The sequence below is a fragment of the Pristiophorus japonicus genome, chromosome 25 (genome assembly GCF_044704955.1).
Source record: "Pristiophorus japonicus isolate sPriJap1 chromosome 25, sPriJap1.hap1, whole genome shotgun sequence".
NCBI lineage: Eukaryota > Metazoa > Chordata > Chondrichthyes > Pristiophoridae > Pristiophorus > Pristiophorus japonicus.
Genome location: NC_092001.1, coordinates 3,576,731 through 3,593,915, shown reverse-complemented (window position 1 = coordinate 3,593,915; position 17,185 = coordinate 3,576,731). Strand labels below are relative to the sequence as shown.

General features: G+C 45.5%; 1 protein-coding gene across 1 annotated transcript; it reads right to left on the bottom strand.

The window, feature by feature from the left end:
- Positions 1-452: 452 nt before the first annotated feature.
- LOC139238061 (DNA-directed RNA polymerase II subunit RPB1-like) lies at positions 453-1,127 on the bottom strand. The gene has a single exon (XM_070867423.1). It carries the CDS (start codon positions 1,125-1,127, stop codon positions 453-455), a length of 675 nt encoding a protein of 224 aa, XP_070723524.1.
- Between the last annotated feature and the right edge of the window lie 16,058 nt (positions 1,128-17,185).

The window sequence follows — 17,185 nt, the reverse complement described above, 5'->3', positions numbered from 1 at the left end:
ATTGGGGCCCTGTTCGGATCAGTTCGGTACGGGTTCAGTTCTGGACTGGTTCAGTTCGGTTCGTTCGGTTGGGACCAGTTTCTGTTGAGGAAGGTTTCCTTTCGGTATTGTTGGTGCCGGATTCGTTTGAAGCCAGGTTCTGTTCAGTTCGGAATGGGTTCGGTACGGTTGGTTTGAGGATGGTTTCGGTTCAGTTCACGACGTGTTCGGTTCGGTTGAGGCCGTGTTCGTTTCGGTTGGGGTCTGGTTCGGTTCGGTTGCGGCCGGATACTGTTCGGTTTGGGCCGGGTTCGGTTAAGTTTGTGAGGGGTTCGATTCGATTTGTTTCGTTGCCGGGTTCGGTTAGGGCCGGTTTCGGTTGGGGCAGGATTTGCTTCGTTTCGGTTGAAGCCTGTTTCAGTTCGTTTCTTACCAGATTCGATTCGGTGTTGCCAGGTTCGGTTCGGGATGGGTTAGGTTCGGTTGGAGCTGTGTTTGGTTTGGTTGGGATCGGTTGCTGTTCGGTTGGGGAGTGGTTTGGTTGTGTTCGGGTTCGGTTCGGTTGCAGCCTGGTTCGGTTGGGACAGATTTGGTTCAGTTGGGGACTGGTTCGGTTCAGTTGAGGCCGGGTTCAGTTCGGTTGGGGACGCGTTTGGTTCAGTTGGGGCCGTGTTCAGTTCGTTTGGGGAGGGTTCCGGAGGGTCCGGGTTCGGTTCGGTTCGGTTGCAGCCGTTTTTAATACGGTTCTGGCTAGGTATGGTTCGGATGGGTTCGGGTTTAGTTCGGTTGGGGTCGGGTTCGGTTCGGTTGGGGCCTGGTCCGGTTCGGTTGGGGCCGGTTTCAGTACGGTTGGGGCCGCGCTCTGTTCGGTTGGAGTTGGGTTTGGTTCGGTTGGAGCCGGTTTGTGTTGGGTAGGTTTTCGGTTCGTTTCGGGCTGAGTTCGGTTTGGCTGGGGATGGGTTCGCTGCGGTTGGTGCCAGGTTCGGTTGGATTGGGGTCGGGTTCGGTTTGTTTGGGGCCAGTTTCGATTCGGTGCGGACGAGTTTGCTTCGTTGGGGGAGGGGTTCCCTTGTGGCTCGGTTTGGTTTGGTTGGGGCCGGGTTCTGTTCGGTTGGGCCCTGGTATGATTCAGTTGAGACCAGGTCCATTTCAGTTGGGACCGAGTTCGGTTCGGTTGAGGATGGGATCGGTTCGTTTCGTTTGGAGATGTGTTTGTTTCGGTTGGGAAGGGTAAGGTTCGGTTGGGGACGAGTTCGGTTTGGTTGGAGGCGCTTTGCGTTTGGTACGGTTCGGGTTCGGTTCGATTGGGGCAAGGTTCGGTTCGGTTGGGGCCGGGTTCGATTCTGTTCGGGCCCGATTTGCTTCGGTTGGGGCCATGTTCGGTTCGTTTGGGGCCGGGTTGGGATCGTTTCGGACCGGGTTCGTTTCGGTTGGGGCCAGTTTCTGTTTGTTCCAGTTGTGGCCGGTTTCGGTTGGGGCCAGGTGCACATCAGTTCGGTAGGGGCCAGTTTCGATTGGGGCCGCGTTCGGATCAGTTCGTTACGGGTTCAGTTCAGTTCGTTCGGCTGGGGCCGGGTTCTGTTTTGGATGCTTTCGTTTCGTTATGGTTGGTACCGGATTCGTTTGGGGCCACGTACGGTTCCATTCTGAACGTGTTCCGTACGATTGGGTTGAGGCCGGGTTCTTTTCAGTTCAGGACTGCTTCGGTTCATTTGGGGCCGAGTTCGTTTCAGTTGGGGCCGTGTTCGGTTAAGTTGGGGCCGGGTTTGGTTCGGTTGGTGTCGGGTACGGTTAGGTTGGGGCCGGGTTCGGTTTTGTTTGGGGCAGGTTCATTCGATTTAGTTGGTTGCCGGTTCGGTTATTGCCAGTTTCGATTGGGGCCGGTTTTGGTTCGGTTCTGTTGGAGACTGTTTCAGTTCGGTTCTAACCTGGTTCGGCGCGGTTGGGACCGGATTTGTTTCGGTTCGGACCGCGTTTGGTTCGGTTGGGGCCGGGTTTGTATGGGTTGGGGCCGGGTTTGGTTCGGTTGGGGCCGGGTTCGGTTTGGTTGTTGCCAGGTTAGGTTCGGGACGGTTTCTGTTCGGGTGGGGCCGGGTTTGGATCGGGATGGCTTGGGTTCGGTTGGAGCCGAGTTCGGTTCGGTTGGGGCCGGTTTGGATTCGCTTGGGGCCGGGTTTGCTCCGGTTGGGGCCGGGTTTGTTTCAGTTGCAGCCGGGTTCGGTTGTGGAGGGGTTCGGTTCGTTTGGGGCTGGGTTCGGTTTGGTTGGGGCTGAGTTCACTCTGGTTCTGGCCATGTTCGGTTAGATTGGGGCCGGGTGCGGTTCATTTGGGCCCTTGTTCCGTTCGGTGTGGTGGAGTTTGTTTCGTTTGGGGAGGGGCTCCGTTGGGGCTGGGTATGTTTCGTTTGGGGCCCGGTTCTGTTCGGTTAGGCACTGTTGCAATTCAGTTGGGACCTGGTCTGGTACAGTTGAGGCAGAGTTCGGTTCGGTTGAGGACGGGTTCGTTGCGGTTCGGCTGGAGATGGGTTTGGTTCATTTGGGGCAAGGTATTGTTCAGTTCGGTTGGCACTGTTTCGGTTCGGTTGGGGTCAGGTTCGGTTCGGTTGGTGCTGGATTTGGTTCGTTCGGTTGGTGCCACAGTAAATGGGCATGGGGCAAGCCCCGGTGTATGATGCATTTGGGGAAGGAGCCCCAGTAAGTGAGGGATTTTGAGGGGGTGACCCCAGTAAATGAGGCAATTGGGGGAGGGTACCATTAAGTTTGGGAATTGGGGGAGGATCCCAAGTAAAATGGAGATTTGGGGAGACGCACCATTATATGGAGGAATCCCAGTAAATGGGTAATTGAGGTAGGGCCCCAGCAAATGGTAATATTGGGGTAGGGCCTCAGTATTTCCCCTCTTTCTGCAGCACTAAAATCCAAGTGTGTGAATTCCGAATTCCCCGAATTCTGGAGCTCCTTATTCGCCATGTTGTGTCCTGTTCGAATTCCGACTATTGCTGAAGGTCCTAACTCCTCAATTTCAAGAACTCGTAATTCATCTTCATCTGGTGCACTTATTTCCCTGTTTGTGGAACTGCTCGTTCCCCCATTTATGTTGCTCGTAATCCATCCTGTTTCAGGCGCTCCTAATTGCCCTTTATATGTTGGCACTAATTCCGCTATTTCTGGTGCTCCTAATTGGCGTCTCATCCTTCCCCTTCTGGCGTGGCGGCCCCGACCTGCGAGAAGCCATCAGCGGCATGTTGGGGCGATAAAAGGAACGAGCGGCCCCTGGAGCTGCGTGAAAGCGTACCACCGCAAGGTAAGGCGCGAGCTGGTGCAGGAAGGCAAAGTCAGCAAAGAGGAACGTCATCACGGTACAGGTCGCTGATTGGAGCTTGGGCAAATACAGCAGGAGTGGCGAATTCAGGAAGAAGGAGCGGCGAGAGATTGCATAGGGACGTGATCTGACCCAGGAGAGGCGCGTGTTCAGGATCAGAAGAGGCGAGATTCCAGGCGCAGCACGGGTCAGCCCAACCTGCGATATGTGTGTGCATTAGGTCGGTGCAGCAGAGCACGTCTCCAGTCATCTTGGTTTACCCGTTCCACTGGATCAAGACCTAGCTTCTTCATCAGCGTGTGGCGGATAACGTGCCACTTAAAAAAAATCCATGCCAAGGTATCTTCCACCCTTCAGGATGTCATTCAGGACTTGGAATATTAGCGTCTTTCAATGAAACCCCTGTGAACACATCCTTTTTTGGCGAGGAAACAATTCATCCTCGTTTCGAAGGCCTATGATGAGATGCTGAAAGAACTAATTCCCCATTTTCAGGAGTCCTCTCTTAATTTCCTTTTTCAGCAGCCCTCAGCTAATCCCATGTTGATGTTACCCTATTGTAATTCCTTTGATTCAGGAAATTCTAATTCCCCTCTTTCTGGAGCTCCTAGATTCACTGTGTCTGGAGCTCCCTTTCAATCGTATTGTGCCTGGAGCGCCTAATTCCCCTGTTTATGGAGCTCCTCAATCCCCACTTTCTGGATCCATAATTCCCCTGTTTCTGTAGCTAATTCTCTGTTTCTGGTGCTCCTAAATACCATTTTATTAGAGCTAATTCTCCTGTTCTGGGGTTCCTATTCCACAGATCCTGGGACTATTAATTCCCCTGTTGCTGCACTAATTTCCTTGCTTCCAGAGCTTTTAAATGCATTTTTTCTGGCTCCCCTTACTCCAGTGTTTCAGGAACTAAATCTCCTCTTTCTGGAGGTAATTTCCCTATTTCTAGAGCCCCGAATTCCCCTATTTCTGGAGCTCGTAATTCCGCTGTATCTGGTATGAGTTTTCTTGTTTCTAGAGGTAATCCCCCTGTTTCTGTCGTTCAATATTCCCCTGATTCCAGAGCTACTTTCCCTGTTTCTGGAGCTCGTAATTCTCCTATTTCTGGAGCTCATAATTCCATTGTTTCTGGATGTAACAATTCCCCTGATTCTGGGACTGCAAACATTGCTGTTGCTGGAGCAAATTCCCCGGTTTCACAAGCTTCTATTTTCCCTGTTACTCGAGTTTCTATCAGGCGATAGTTCCATTTCTGGTCGAATCCATCAATTTCTGCTGCTAATTCCCCTGTTGCTGGAGCTAATCTGACACTTTCTGGAGGAAATTCCCCTGTTTCTAGAGCTCCTATTTCCTCTGTTGCTGGAGCTATTTGCCCATTTTCCAAAACAAATTCCCTTGTTTATGGAGCTATTTCTCTCCCTCTGGAAGACCTTATTCCCCAATAACTGGAACTAGTTCCTCTGTTTCTGTAGATAATTCTGCAGTTTCTGGAGTTGTTTTTCCCAGTTTCTGGAGCGAATGTCCTTGTTTCTGAAACTAATTCTACTGTTTCTGATGGTAATTCCCTTGTTTCTAGATCTCCTAATATCCATGATTCTGGAGCTGATGCTTTCCCATTTTTGGAGCTAACTTGCCGGTTTATGGTGGTCGCAATTTATCTCCTTCTGCAGCTCATAATTCCAATGATTCTGGAGCTAATTTCGCTGTTTCTGCAGCACCTAATTCCTCCCTTACTGGAGCTAATTCCCCTGTTTCTGGAGTTTCTAATTCGTCCTTTTGGAACTCGTAGTTCCCCAGTTTATGGAGCTACTTATCCCTCTCTGTCTCGCGCAAGTTTTTGGATCTCTCACAACCACCCCGCCTCTTTCTATTGCTCCAAATTTCCCTGTTTCTCCGCCTCCTAATTCCCCTGTTTCTGGGGCCCATAATCCCCCTCTTTCTACTGGTCCTAATGCCTCTGTCACTATAGATCACAATTCCATTGCTTTTGGGACTACTAATATCCACGTATCTGGAGCCCCTAATTGCCCTGTTTCAGGAAATCATAATTCCACTGTTTCTGGACCTCCGAATTTCCATGTTTCTGCAGCTCATACTTCTCGGTTCAGGAACTCCTAATCCACTGCTGCGGGTTTTAATTCCCCTGCTTGGAGAATATTGGAGGGGCGTCAGTAACAAGGCGATTTGAGAGAGCGGTCGCAGTAAATGCATGAATTAGGTGAATTGCTGCAGTATATGTGGGAATTAGGTGAGGGGCAAAGTAAATTTGAGAATTGGGGGATGTTTTCTTTAAATAGTGATAGGGGGAGGTGCCGCAGTAATTCAGGGAAATAGTGGAGGCGCCCCAGTAAATCGGCGATTGGGGGAAGGCCCCAGAATATGCAGGATTTCTGGAAGGAACTCCAGTAAGTGGGGGAAAGTCCTTATTATATGGTGGAATTGGGTAAGGCCTCAGTAAATGGGGAATTGGAGGAGTATCCCCAGTAAAAGGGAGATTTGGGGGAAGGGCCCTGTTATGTGAGGGAATTGGGGGAGGGACCCCAATAAATTTGGAATTTCGGGAGGTCCCAGTAAATAGTGAAATTGTCGTGGGTCCCAGTATTTTCTCTGTTTCGGGAGCCCCAAATTCCCACTTTGTGGAGCTCCAAATTCTCCTGATTCTGGAGCTCCTTATTCTACAGGTCATAATTCGTAAAATTCAAGAACTCAAAATTCATCTTCCTTCCCTGTTTGTGGAGCTGCTAGTTCGTCCTGTTTTTGTTGCTCGTCAATCCCCTGTTTCAGAAGCTCTTAATTGCTCTTTGTCTGTTGCTTCTAATTCTGCTATTTCTGGTGCTCCCAATTGCCCTTTCGATCCTGCCGTCTTATTTTTCCCCTTATGGCGTGGTGCCCTCGACCTGCGATAGACTATCAGCGGCATGTAGAGGCCATAAAAGGAGCGGCGAGTGACCCCTGGAGCAGCCTGGGTGGTGTAGTAATGCAAGGTCATGCGCGAGCTGGTGCAGGAGTGCAAAAGCAGCGAAGAGGGACGTCATCAAGGTCCACGTCGCTGATTGGACAAATACAGCAAGAACAACGAGGTCGAGGATAAGGAGCGGTGACAGATTGTGGAGGGACGTGATCGGGACCAGGAGAGACGTGAATTCTGGGGCAGAAGTGGCTAGGGCTCAGGGGCAGCACACTGCTATATGTGTGCGCAGTACGTCCGTGCAGCACAGCATTTCTCCAGTCGTTTGGTTTATCCTTACCACTGGACTAAGACCTAGCTCTATCATTTCCATGTGGTGGAAAGTGGGCAACGGTCACCCCACGTTTAAAACAATCCACGCGCAGCCATCTTCCACCTTTGAGGATGTCAATCAAGGCCTGGCATATTAGCTCTTTCATTGAAACACCTGTGAACACATCCTTTTTTGGCGTGAAGCAAGTCATCCTCATTTCGAAGGACTACCGATGATGAGATGCTGGAACACCTAATTTCCCATTTCCAGAAGCTCTGTCCTAATTTCCCTGTTTCTGCAGCCCTCAGCTAAAACCACATTGATGTTACCTTATTTTCATTCCACAGATTCAGCAAATCCTAATTCCTCTTTTTCTGGAGTCTCTCCAAAATTGCTTCTTTTTCGAGCTCCTAGTTTCACTGTGTCTGGAGCTCCCTCCGAATCGTATTATTTCTGGAGCTCCCAGTTTCCCTGCTTCTGGCGATTCTAATTCCCGACTTTATGAACCCATAATTCCTCTGTTTCAGTTGCTAATCCCTTGTTTCTGGTGCTCCTAAATACCCTTTTATTAGAGTTAATTCTCCTGTTTCTGGGGTTCTATTCCACAGTACCTGAGACTAAAATGCCCTTGTTTCTGCAATAATTTCCTTGATTACAGAGCTGTTACCCCTATTGATTAATGCAATGTTTCTGGAACTACATCTCCTGTTTCTGGATGTTATTGTTCTATTTCTCCAGGCCCTAATTTCCCTGTTTCTGGAGTTCGTAATTCCGCTGTTTCTGGTCTAGTTCTCCTGTTTCTCGAGGTACTCTCTCTTTTTCTATAGCTCCATATTCCCTTGTTTCCAGAGCTAATTACCCTGGTTCTGGAGCTCGTAATTCTCCTATTTCTGTACCTCATAATTCCATTGTTTCTGGATGTACTAAATCCCCTGATTCTGGGGCTGCACTTCTGCTGTTACTCGAGCAAATTCCCCTGTTTCACAAGCTTCTATTTTCCCTGTTTCTGGAGTTCCTATCAGGCGATAGTTCCATTTCTGGAGCGCATCCCTCAGTTTCTAGACCTTATTCCCCTGTTGCTGGAGCTATTGTGCCATTTCTGGAGAACATTGCTCTGTTTCTAGAGCTCCTAATTACTCTGTTGCTGGAGCTAAGTACTCAGTTTCCAGCGCAAATTCCCCTGTTTATGGAGTTACTATTCCTCCTTCTGGAGGTCCTTATTCTCCAGTATCTGGAACTAGTTCCTCTGTTTCTGGAGATAAATCCACAGTTTCTGCAGTTCCTGTTTACCAGTTTCTGGAGCTAATTTCCTTGTTTCTGGAACTAATTCTCCTGTGTCTGGTGGCAATTCCCTTGTTTCTAGATCTCCTAATATCCATAATTCAGGAGCTGCTACTTTCCCACTTTCTGGAGATAATTTTCTGCGTCTGCAGCTCGAAATTTATCTAATTCTGGAGCTCATAATTCCAATGATTCTGGAGCTAATTTTGCTGTTTCTGCAGCACTTAATTCCTCCTTTTCTGGAGCTAAATCCCCGGTTTCTTGATCGCTTAATTCGTCCGTTTGGAACTCCTAGTTCTCCAGTTTCTGGAGCTGCTAGTTCCCGTGTGTCTCGAATAAATTGCCTTTTTTGTATCTATCACCCATCTTTCTCGCGCTCTCAATTCCCCGGTTTCTCGACTCACAATTCCTCTGTTTCTGGAAACCCCAATTCCCCTCTTTCTCGAGGTCGAGATGTCCCTGCCTGCATAGATCATCATTCCATTGCCTTTGGGGCTTCTAATGTCCTTGGTTATCGAGCTCATAATTGCGCTGTATCTCGAAATCCTAATGCCACTGTTTCTGGACCACCTAATTTCCATATTTCTCCAGCTCATAATTATCGGTCCAGGAGCTCCGTAATCCACTGATTCCGGTTTTAAGTCCCCTGCTTGAAGAATAAGGGAAGGGCGCCAGTAAAAATGCACGTGGGAGGGGTCCCAGTAAATGCATGAATTGTGTGAATGCTTAGAGTAAATGCGAGAATTGGGTGATGGGCAAATAAATTTGGAGATTTGGGGGATGTTCCCTTTAAATGGGGACTAGGATGAGGTGCCCCAGTAAATCAGGGAAATAGAGCAGGTGCCCCAGTAAATGGAGGCTTGGGTAAGGCCCCAGTATATGCAGGATTTGGGGAAGGAACCCCAGTAAGTGGGGGAAAGTCCTCAGTATATGGGGGAATTTGGGGAGCACCGTGGTAAATGGGGAATTGGCGGTGGGAGCCTTTAAATGGGAGAATTGGGGCAGGGTCCCAGTAAATGCTGGAAATGGGATTGGAGCCCCAGAAAAAAGGAGTTTGCGGGAGGGGCCCTGGTATGTGCGGGAATTGGGGGAGGGACCCCAATAAATGGGGAATTGCGGGAGGTCGCAGTAAATGGTGAAATTATATAATCATCAATTAGCGTTACTTTCATGATACAAAACGAGGCGATCGGTTAATTAACGGTGCTTCCAGTGAAAAAAATATTCATGCAAGCTGGGGCTCGAACTCAGGAACCTGAGAAAAAGCGTTTTATGAAGGCACTCTTCAGTGTACGGGGAGCTTTCCTCGAACCGCAGCATTTTGCAGCCCAGTGAAGTGCAGTAAAGCACTGGTGATGCTGCATTCGCCGCTTTCCGCCAGCAGCGGCTGATTGGAGAGTGCAGGACCGGAATTTTGCGGCTTGTCCCTCCCTCACTCACTCTGGAGCTGGGAAAGAGCGATTAGTAAATGGGTTTGTTTTTGGCTTTGATTTTCTGTTGTGAAGCGAGGCAGCGTGGCAGGATCCTTTAATAATCTCTCACAGCTGAAATGAATGCCTGGAATGCACAGCTTTGAGATGGGATTTCTCCACCGTCAGGGCTGGAAACAGGAGGGAGTGAAGATACTATCTATCGTTTGACTGCCTAAAGAATTGTACAGATAAATCAGCAAATGCAACAGCGTCGTGAGACACAGCGCTCTGTTAATTCTGAACCACTAATATGATTATTCAATTTTTTCAAATCATGAATTGAACACGTTTGCAAAATGTTTCCACTCGGTTTCGAACCGTGGATATTTCGCATGTGAGGCGACTGCGATAATAACTACACTACGGAAATGTTGTGGGTGAAGATCTGTTGGCAACATCACCAGAGTTTTAAACTCAACAGCTGGACTACACTTCAGGAGCTTGTTTTACGGGAATGGAATGACGGTGCTGAATGTAGCAAGATGGTGAGTGTGGTATGAAATGATCCCATTGCTGTTGGCCTACGATCTTGGTTTAGAATAAAATGAACTGTACCATTGTCGTACAATTGCACCTGCTAATTCTGCTGCATCAACAAATTGTGTTTGTGCCTTCCGAATCCAAAACGTGTTTAACTCATGCAGTCTCGCTTCAATCCCCACTTTGGTCACGTGGTTATTCTATTAAGCTACCGTGACCAATTATTCTACCTCACTAGACTCGCGTGTCCCCCCCGGCCCCACGCTCCGATTTTGTTGATACGATAATAGAATTGGGACACTGAGGACACATATCAGGCATTCGTGATGGTTCTTTTTATCTCCCCTGTTACAAAGTTTCAGCGAAGGCTTCCTTTGTTATATCTGAGTGGTGCAGACGGTGGTTAAGTTGGGAAGCCAGGCCCCGTTCATCGATATCATGAATGCCATACATTCCTTGCAGGGACTTCCTAAGCACTATGCTTCTCTTGCGGGGTTTGATTGCACCCAAATCATTAAGTATACCCTCTTTTTCCAGGGAGATGAAGGCCCAATATTTGTGTGCCCCTGCATTTGGATCTCCTACTGTCACTGTCACTGGTGCGACGAAGATTTTGTGATTCATCGCTGCTGTCCAATTTCGGGGCATTTGGGACGACTTATTCATAGGGCAGAGGCAAGTCATTTATCTTACTGTCTACAACGTCATCCTGGTCATTGGTAGGGTCCCAAATCGTCACTCCATCTGGTCTTTTAAAATACTTAGTTCTACTCGTAATCTATGTAATTCTTCCAGCAGAGGCCTGGCAATGACCTGATATTGCAAACATTGACTGACCGTCATCAAACCTGTTTTGTCCATCTTTTTTTTCTTGTTTCTCCCTCCATAATAATGTTTTGCGGTGTCTTCTTTGGGATCCCATCCACCACTTATATAGTAACTATCAATATTAATGGTCGTCAGCAATATACCTACTCAGTGAATATTCCTGCCAGAAATCTATTATTAAATTTCATATCAATTATGTTTGTTATATCTACCACTCTCTCGGTTCATTTTCCCCTTTAACTGGTATCCTCGAAACTAGGATCTGCAATTACAAACCTACGAAGTCGATCCTACTTTGATAATTACTATTGTGATCTATGAACTGCTCTCAAGTATTTTACAACATTTCAGACATTTCTCATATGTACGGACACCGCAGATGGCCAACACGTTTTGTGGAAGATTACATTGAATTAATGAGCGGTATTTAAAATATATATTCACTCGTGATGGTCTGCAAACGTCCGTCTGTCTTTCGCCCGGGTGCCTCCTGCCAGACGAAGCTAATTGATGTGGAGTTTGACAAAGACAATCAAGCAGGCCTGTTTTGGAGAAAATAATTGTTTAATTGCTTGAGGAAGGGAGACGCGGTCTTCACCAGTTCTTTAACTGGATGCCTTACCAACCGTTCCCTCCGAACACATTAACAGCTGTTTCTTTCATCCAGAATTCTTATTAAAGTCATCATTTACATTATGATTGGTCAGTCTTTCTACCGCGTGAAAATTATTTCAACATCCTCCTTGGGTATGAACATATGTATGCTGCATCCTGCCTCCTGCCAATTACATTAAGCTATGTCTTATTCTGAATAACAACGGGAATCACTTGCTAGAACTACGACATTAGCTCTGAGTAATAGGAATCAAACGTTTGCCCCACAGTTGCACCTGCTACTTTTGCCATATCAGCAAATTGTGTTTTTGCCTTCCTAATCTAAAACGTGTTGAACTCTTTAATTTCCGCATCAGGATTGTTAACGAGGAAATACACAGACCACAGTGGGACAGTCTCAAAGAGGGAATCGTGGCCAAAAAAGGGACATCCTCCTAACAGACACAGGCTCCATGTGTGCATTTCATGAACCATGGTCAACAATTGAAATGAGATAAAGCAGCAAGCTAAAAGCAAGCAATTACTCAAATGCAGCGATATGTGGAATACCAGTGGACTATGAGAGCAATAAATATCAGCAAAGCGAAATAAAGAAAGTAACGTAAGGTGCAAAAAGGTAATAGCAAAATGCATGCAATGAACTTGTAAGTTATCAATTCAAGTTCATTTTAGTATATTAAGAGTAAGAGAGTATCAAGCGAAAATAGAGGCACTTTGAAGACAGATGCAGCAAAACATTCATAGACTGTAAATAATTGGCAGACTGGATAGCAGTCTAGCTACAGAATAGTGAACAGAGAGTACATTTTAAATGTAGCAAAAATGGGAACAAGTCTTCTACAGCAAGTTGTGCTGTGGCCAATGCTATTGATCAAATCTTGGGAGATTGTATCCTGGTCTCTCAGCTTTCCATCAAACTTTAGCGATGGCCGAAGTTACTGGAAGGTTTCATTTGCCTCAGTATGTAAACCCCGCGACACCGAGTCATGCTTCGCAAAGGCAGTATGGCTGCGTGGTCGAAAGAGCTGCATTCAAGGTCATAGCTGCAATTGGATGTGTAGACTCGCACCCCACCTTTGAAATTTTATCACTACTGATATAGAATTTATTTATGTGGATGCTGCTGGTGGACATATTTCGGCCCAGTTGGTTCATTCCTTCCAGAAAGCGATGCTGAGATGATAACAATTATTGTTCATCCTGCACTCTGATAAACCCTCGGTGACATGTAGTCTCTCTGCTCATTCCGAAGCGTCTCTCAAGGTTTTTCATAGAACCTGAGCGTTGCTTTCCTCCTCGCACTAAAAAACCCTTCAACACCGTGATATACTTAGAAAAGTGTGTTTTGAAGCAAAATTACAGAGAAAATACTGTAAATATTCAGTAGCTCAGGCAACATTTGTGGAGATATTTTCAGGACGTCATTCTCCACTTTGTTTGATACTTCACGGAGCTCATATCTTAAAATATTAATCCCTTCATGCAAAGAGTGGGCGGAAATTAGGACTAGCTGCTTGAGTAACTTGAATAAGGCAGCAAAACGCAACTTCCACACTGAAGCTTGGGCAAGGATGGGATTCAGATCCAGGGGAATAACTATTGGATTTGAAGACCATAGCCTTATTTCTGCCTTCGCAGCTGCAGCAAAGCCGCTACTATAAATTTAAAGTCATAAACAATGACCCTATGTACGATTGGCAATAACGGTTTTGTGATGTTAAACTTGCTTCATATTCATCAAAGCTTAAAGAACCAAAGTGATCATTAAAATAAAGGACATGTTCCTATATTTAACATGAATGGGATATATTGAGAAAATTATCGGCTGTTCCGAGGGTCATGAAAATAAATAGCAGGATATTTGTTCCTGCTCCCACATGGCACAGGCTATTCTCCGTGCATTCTGTCTGCTGTAATATTGTCCCACGCTTATACATGATTCTAGTTTGAAGCTAAATATTCATGGAAGTTCCTAAATAGAGCAGTTGAGTGCAAAAATATCAAGCAGTTATTTTAGACCAGAGAAAACATCAACGCTCAAAAATTGCTCCAATGCATCAATGTATGAACATGACATCAAATGTGCTTAAATGACAAACGGAGGATGCAAAGCCTATTGTGCACCAGCGGTTTCCAAGGTGAAATTAGCTGTGGCTCTCTTACCTCTCTCACCACTTCCTCCTACAAGCTGCTGGTTTTAATCATGGTTTTAAATCTACCGCTCTGGGCCACTGAAGTCTACAGACTCACAATCAGTTCTAAAATACAGTTTCGCTGCTTGTGAATTTATTAAGTGTCTGGACACAAATTGAGGAATGATCTCCTTTTTAAAAAGGTGTTGAATATTCATTAGCGTACATACAGCGAAACTGTTTGCGCTGTGGGGCGAATGAAGAAGAAAGGGAACATCTCCTTAACATTCGAGCTAGGACACCAAGAAGAAAATTCGGTAAGCACGTTTGGATAGGTGTGTAATGGTCATCTGGAATATAAGAACATAATAACATGAGCAATGGGAACCCAGTATGCCTTTTGGACCCTCAGGCATGCTCCGTCATTAAACGAGATGATTACTGAACCTCTACCACAATTCCACCTCCCCGCACTATTGCCATATGACTTGCTTCCCTTAATATCAAAAATCCATCAATTTACATCTTGAATATGCTCAATTACAGAACCTCCGCATCCATCTCCGACAGAGAATTCTAAAATTTCTCAACGTTCTGAGTGTATACATTTCTCCTCATGTCAGTCCTAAATGGCCAAACCTAAATTCATGGACGGTCATCCCTGGTTTTAGACTCCCCAGCCAGGTGCAACATCTTCCAGCGTCTATGCTGTCCGGCCCAGGAGGAATTGTGGATGGTTCAATGAGATCACATCTAATTTTCTAAACTGGAGACAATTTACCATTAGCCCACTTAAACTTTCCTTATAGGAATACTAACACCATGCCTTAGACATGGTGGCCAAAACTGTACGCAATACTCCAGGTGCACTCTCAGCAATGCCCGATATAATTACAGTAAGCCGTCTTTACTCTTACATTCAAGTCCGTTTTAATTTAGGACAACGTACCTATTCCTCTCTTCATTGCTCGCTTTTTATCTTTCTGCGATCCGTGTACAAGGACACCAAGCTCCCTCTGAAAAGCAGTTTTCCCAATCTTGCACCATTTAATAAATCTCTGTTTTTCTATTATTTCTACGAAAATGGAAACTTCACATTTCTCTACATCATATTCCATTTGCCACGTTCTTGCTCAGTCACTTAGCCTGTCGATGTCCCCTTGAAGAATCGTTGCATCCTTCTCATAACTTAAATACCCACCCAGCTTTTTATCATCAGCAAACTTAAGTACCATACATTTTGTCCCGTGAACCAGATCATTGATACAATTTGTGAATCTCTGAAGGCCAATCACCGAACTTTGCGGAAACGGACTACTTACAGCACAGCGACCTGAAATGAAGTGATAATTTTTACTCTCCGTTAATGTATTTAGTACAACACCCCCAAGTCCATTGAGCACTAAATTTCATGAATGACCTCTTAAGTGGCAGCTTATCGAATGCTTTCTGAAAATTTAAATAAATGCATGCACTACTTCCCCCTTATATATTCTACTCGTTGCCACCTCAAAAACACTCAACATTTGTCAAAATATGATTTCCCTTCAAAACGCTCTCGAGCACAAAAGGTTATGGATTTCGGGGTCAAATTGTGCATTTGCATCTCAGCCATAGATATCTGATTTTAATTCAATGTATATCCCTCATTTCCGTTGGATTCATTCTCAGAGGAAATGGGCTCTGGAAATATAGGATCATCCTCTATCAGTAAACTTCACTGGAAGAGCAGCTCACGCAGCTGGATACAAATATTCCGGATGGACTGATGACACTGATTTAGTAAGTGTCGGGTGTAAAATGGATTCCGAACATATAGCGAAAGGTATTGTCAAACGTATAAAACGGCAGCAGCGGGACTTGTACCTACAAGCTCTGATAACAGCATTTCCTTCATTGAGGCTATTGCAGGTCCGCCTGGCTGTGTTTATCTCGGATTCTCTGGATTGCGGTTGCTTCTGAATGAATGAATCCGTGAGTTTGCGCTTATTTAAGGGTGAGTGGAAGACTTGACGATATGTTCCTATTCCCTAAATTTGACTATTCCCAAAATTTGCACAAATGCATAAATGAGAGGATGGGAAAATAGGAAAATCAGAACAGGAGTAGACCATTCAGCACATCGAGCCTGTTCTGCCATTCAATGAGATAATGGCTGATCTCCATATAGCTGCCTTTGAACCATATGCCACCATTAGTTGACATGAATATTTCAATGTCAGATTTAAAATTAATAATTCAACGATCATTAATTTCACTCGCCAGAATAGCGTTCGAAACATCTATCATTCTTTGGGAGCAGAAGTGTTACCTAAGTTCACTTTTGGCTCTAACTTTTAGACTGTGCCCCCTAGTCCGAGACTACCTAGACAGCGGGAAAAGTTTTTCTCTGCTTACACGAACATTTCCCCCTTAATATCTTCACAGTTTCGAGCAAATCACACCTTATCATTGTAATTTGAATGGAATACAACTCTAATTTTGTGATCTGCAAATGGCTCCCGAGTTTTATTTGGAAAGCCATAAGCTGCACTCACTGCAAGGTGAATATTTCCTTCCAGCTTTGTAATTAATAAACATATACGCATTATTATAAAGCTACGCTGTGGCTCAAACTATGTGCTGAGGGAATATTTTGCAACATTTTTCAGAGAGCGGCACAGAGACAATGTGATTCATGGCCTGTTTCTGAACTGAATGATTGTATTTCTTCTCGTCCATAAGACCAGTGCAAAATGCAGCTGGAAGATGGGAGCACTGATACATCCTAGGACAATGGTGTGGCTTTTGCAGTGCAATCAGTTAGCTTGAGGTAGTTATATGACAGTGCAGGCGGAGGCGATGCCGAGTTTGTGACTTCGAGTTTCACCTAGAACAGCGAGTGATTTCGCTTGTGACATTTTTAGCTACGTTGAAATTACAATTTGTTTCTACGAACTTTTTATGTACTTATTAGCGGTTTCATGTGAGCATTTAGATTAAAATGTGCCACAATGTTTCCGGAGCAGGTGAGAGTTTCACAGCAGCACTTTAGTATTACTTGTTTTCGGAAGGAGTGGGGCCGTTTCCATTCATAAACCAGTAATTATTATGTAAAGTAAATGTGCCAGAAACAGACATTAATTCAACGCAGTGACAAGATATTCGGCACACATGGGAATTAGTGTAAACTGACGGATGTTTCCTGCATCATATTCAACACAAGCAAGCATTCTCCTGTACAGATTGATGAGAATTTTGAAAAAATGTACCCTACATGTTTGCGATGTTTGCATGACATATTTTTGGTTGGTAAATGGTGCTGTTTGACGAGAGCTGGAAAACCGCCCTGCTCGCTGGCAGTAAATCTGTTCTTCACACTCCCACCATTACTTATAGGTTGTCCATTCATTCTTGAGTAGAAGAATGATGTTGAATTTGGCAACGTTATGATGCAGCTAAAAACACGTTATAACCGCTGATGTGTTATGGCTCGGATGCGCTTCTGTGGCACAATGGGCAGTGCAGTGAACGTCCATATCATTCTTTTCTATAGGATACTTCAAATGTTAAATCGAATTTTTGGGAGGCTTTGGTGTTTACGACACTGCAAAGTGAAATGCTGCAGCATTACTGCAAATGTGTGCTCTTCGGCTGAGTAGCGTCGACAGTTACCCCCAAAGAACTGACGCTTGTAGTTATGTTTAGAATATTTCCCTGTAAATCGTTTACATCTCCGGTTTTCCCGAAGGTTCAGTAAATGCATAAATGAGAGGATCACACACAACGCTCCAAGAAACTCGACCGCGAAACATTGAAAGGTGACTGCGGTTATTGTGAGGTATTTCGATTTAATCAGACACTCATCTGGTATAAAAGC

Bases quoted from the DNA above. Each gene is read 5' to 3' on its own strand.
- LOC139238061 (XM_070867423.1), bottom strand. From the start codon at position 1,127: ATGGACCTGGTCTCAACTGAATCATACCAGGGCCCAACCGAACAGAAC.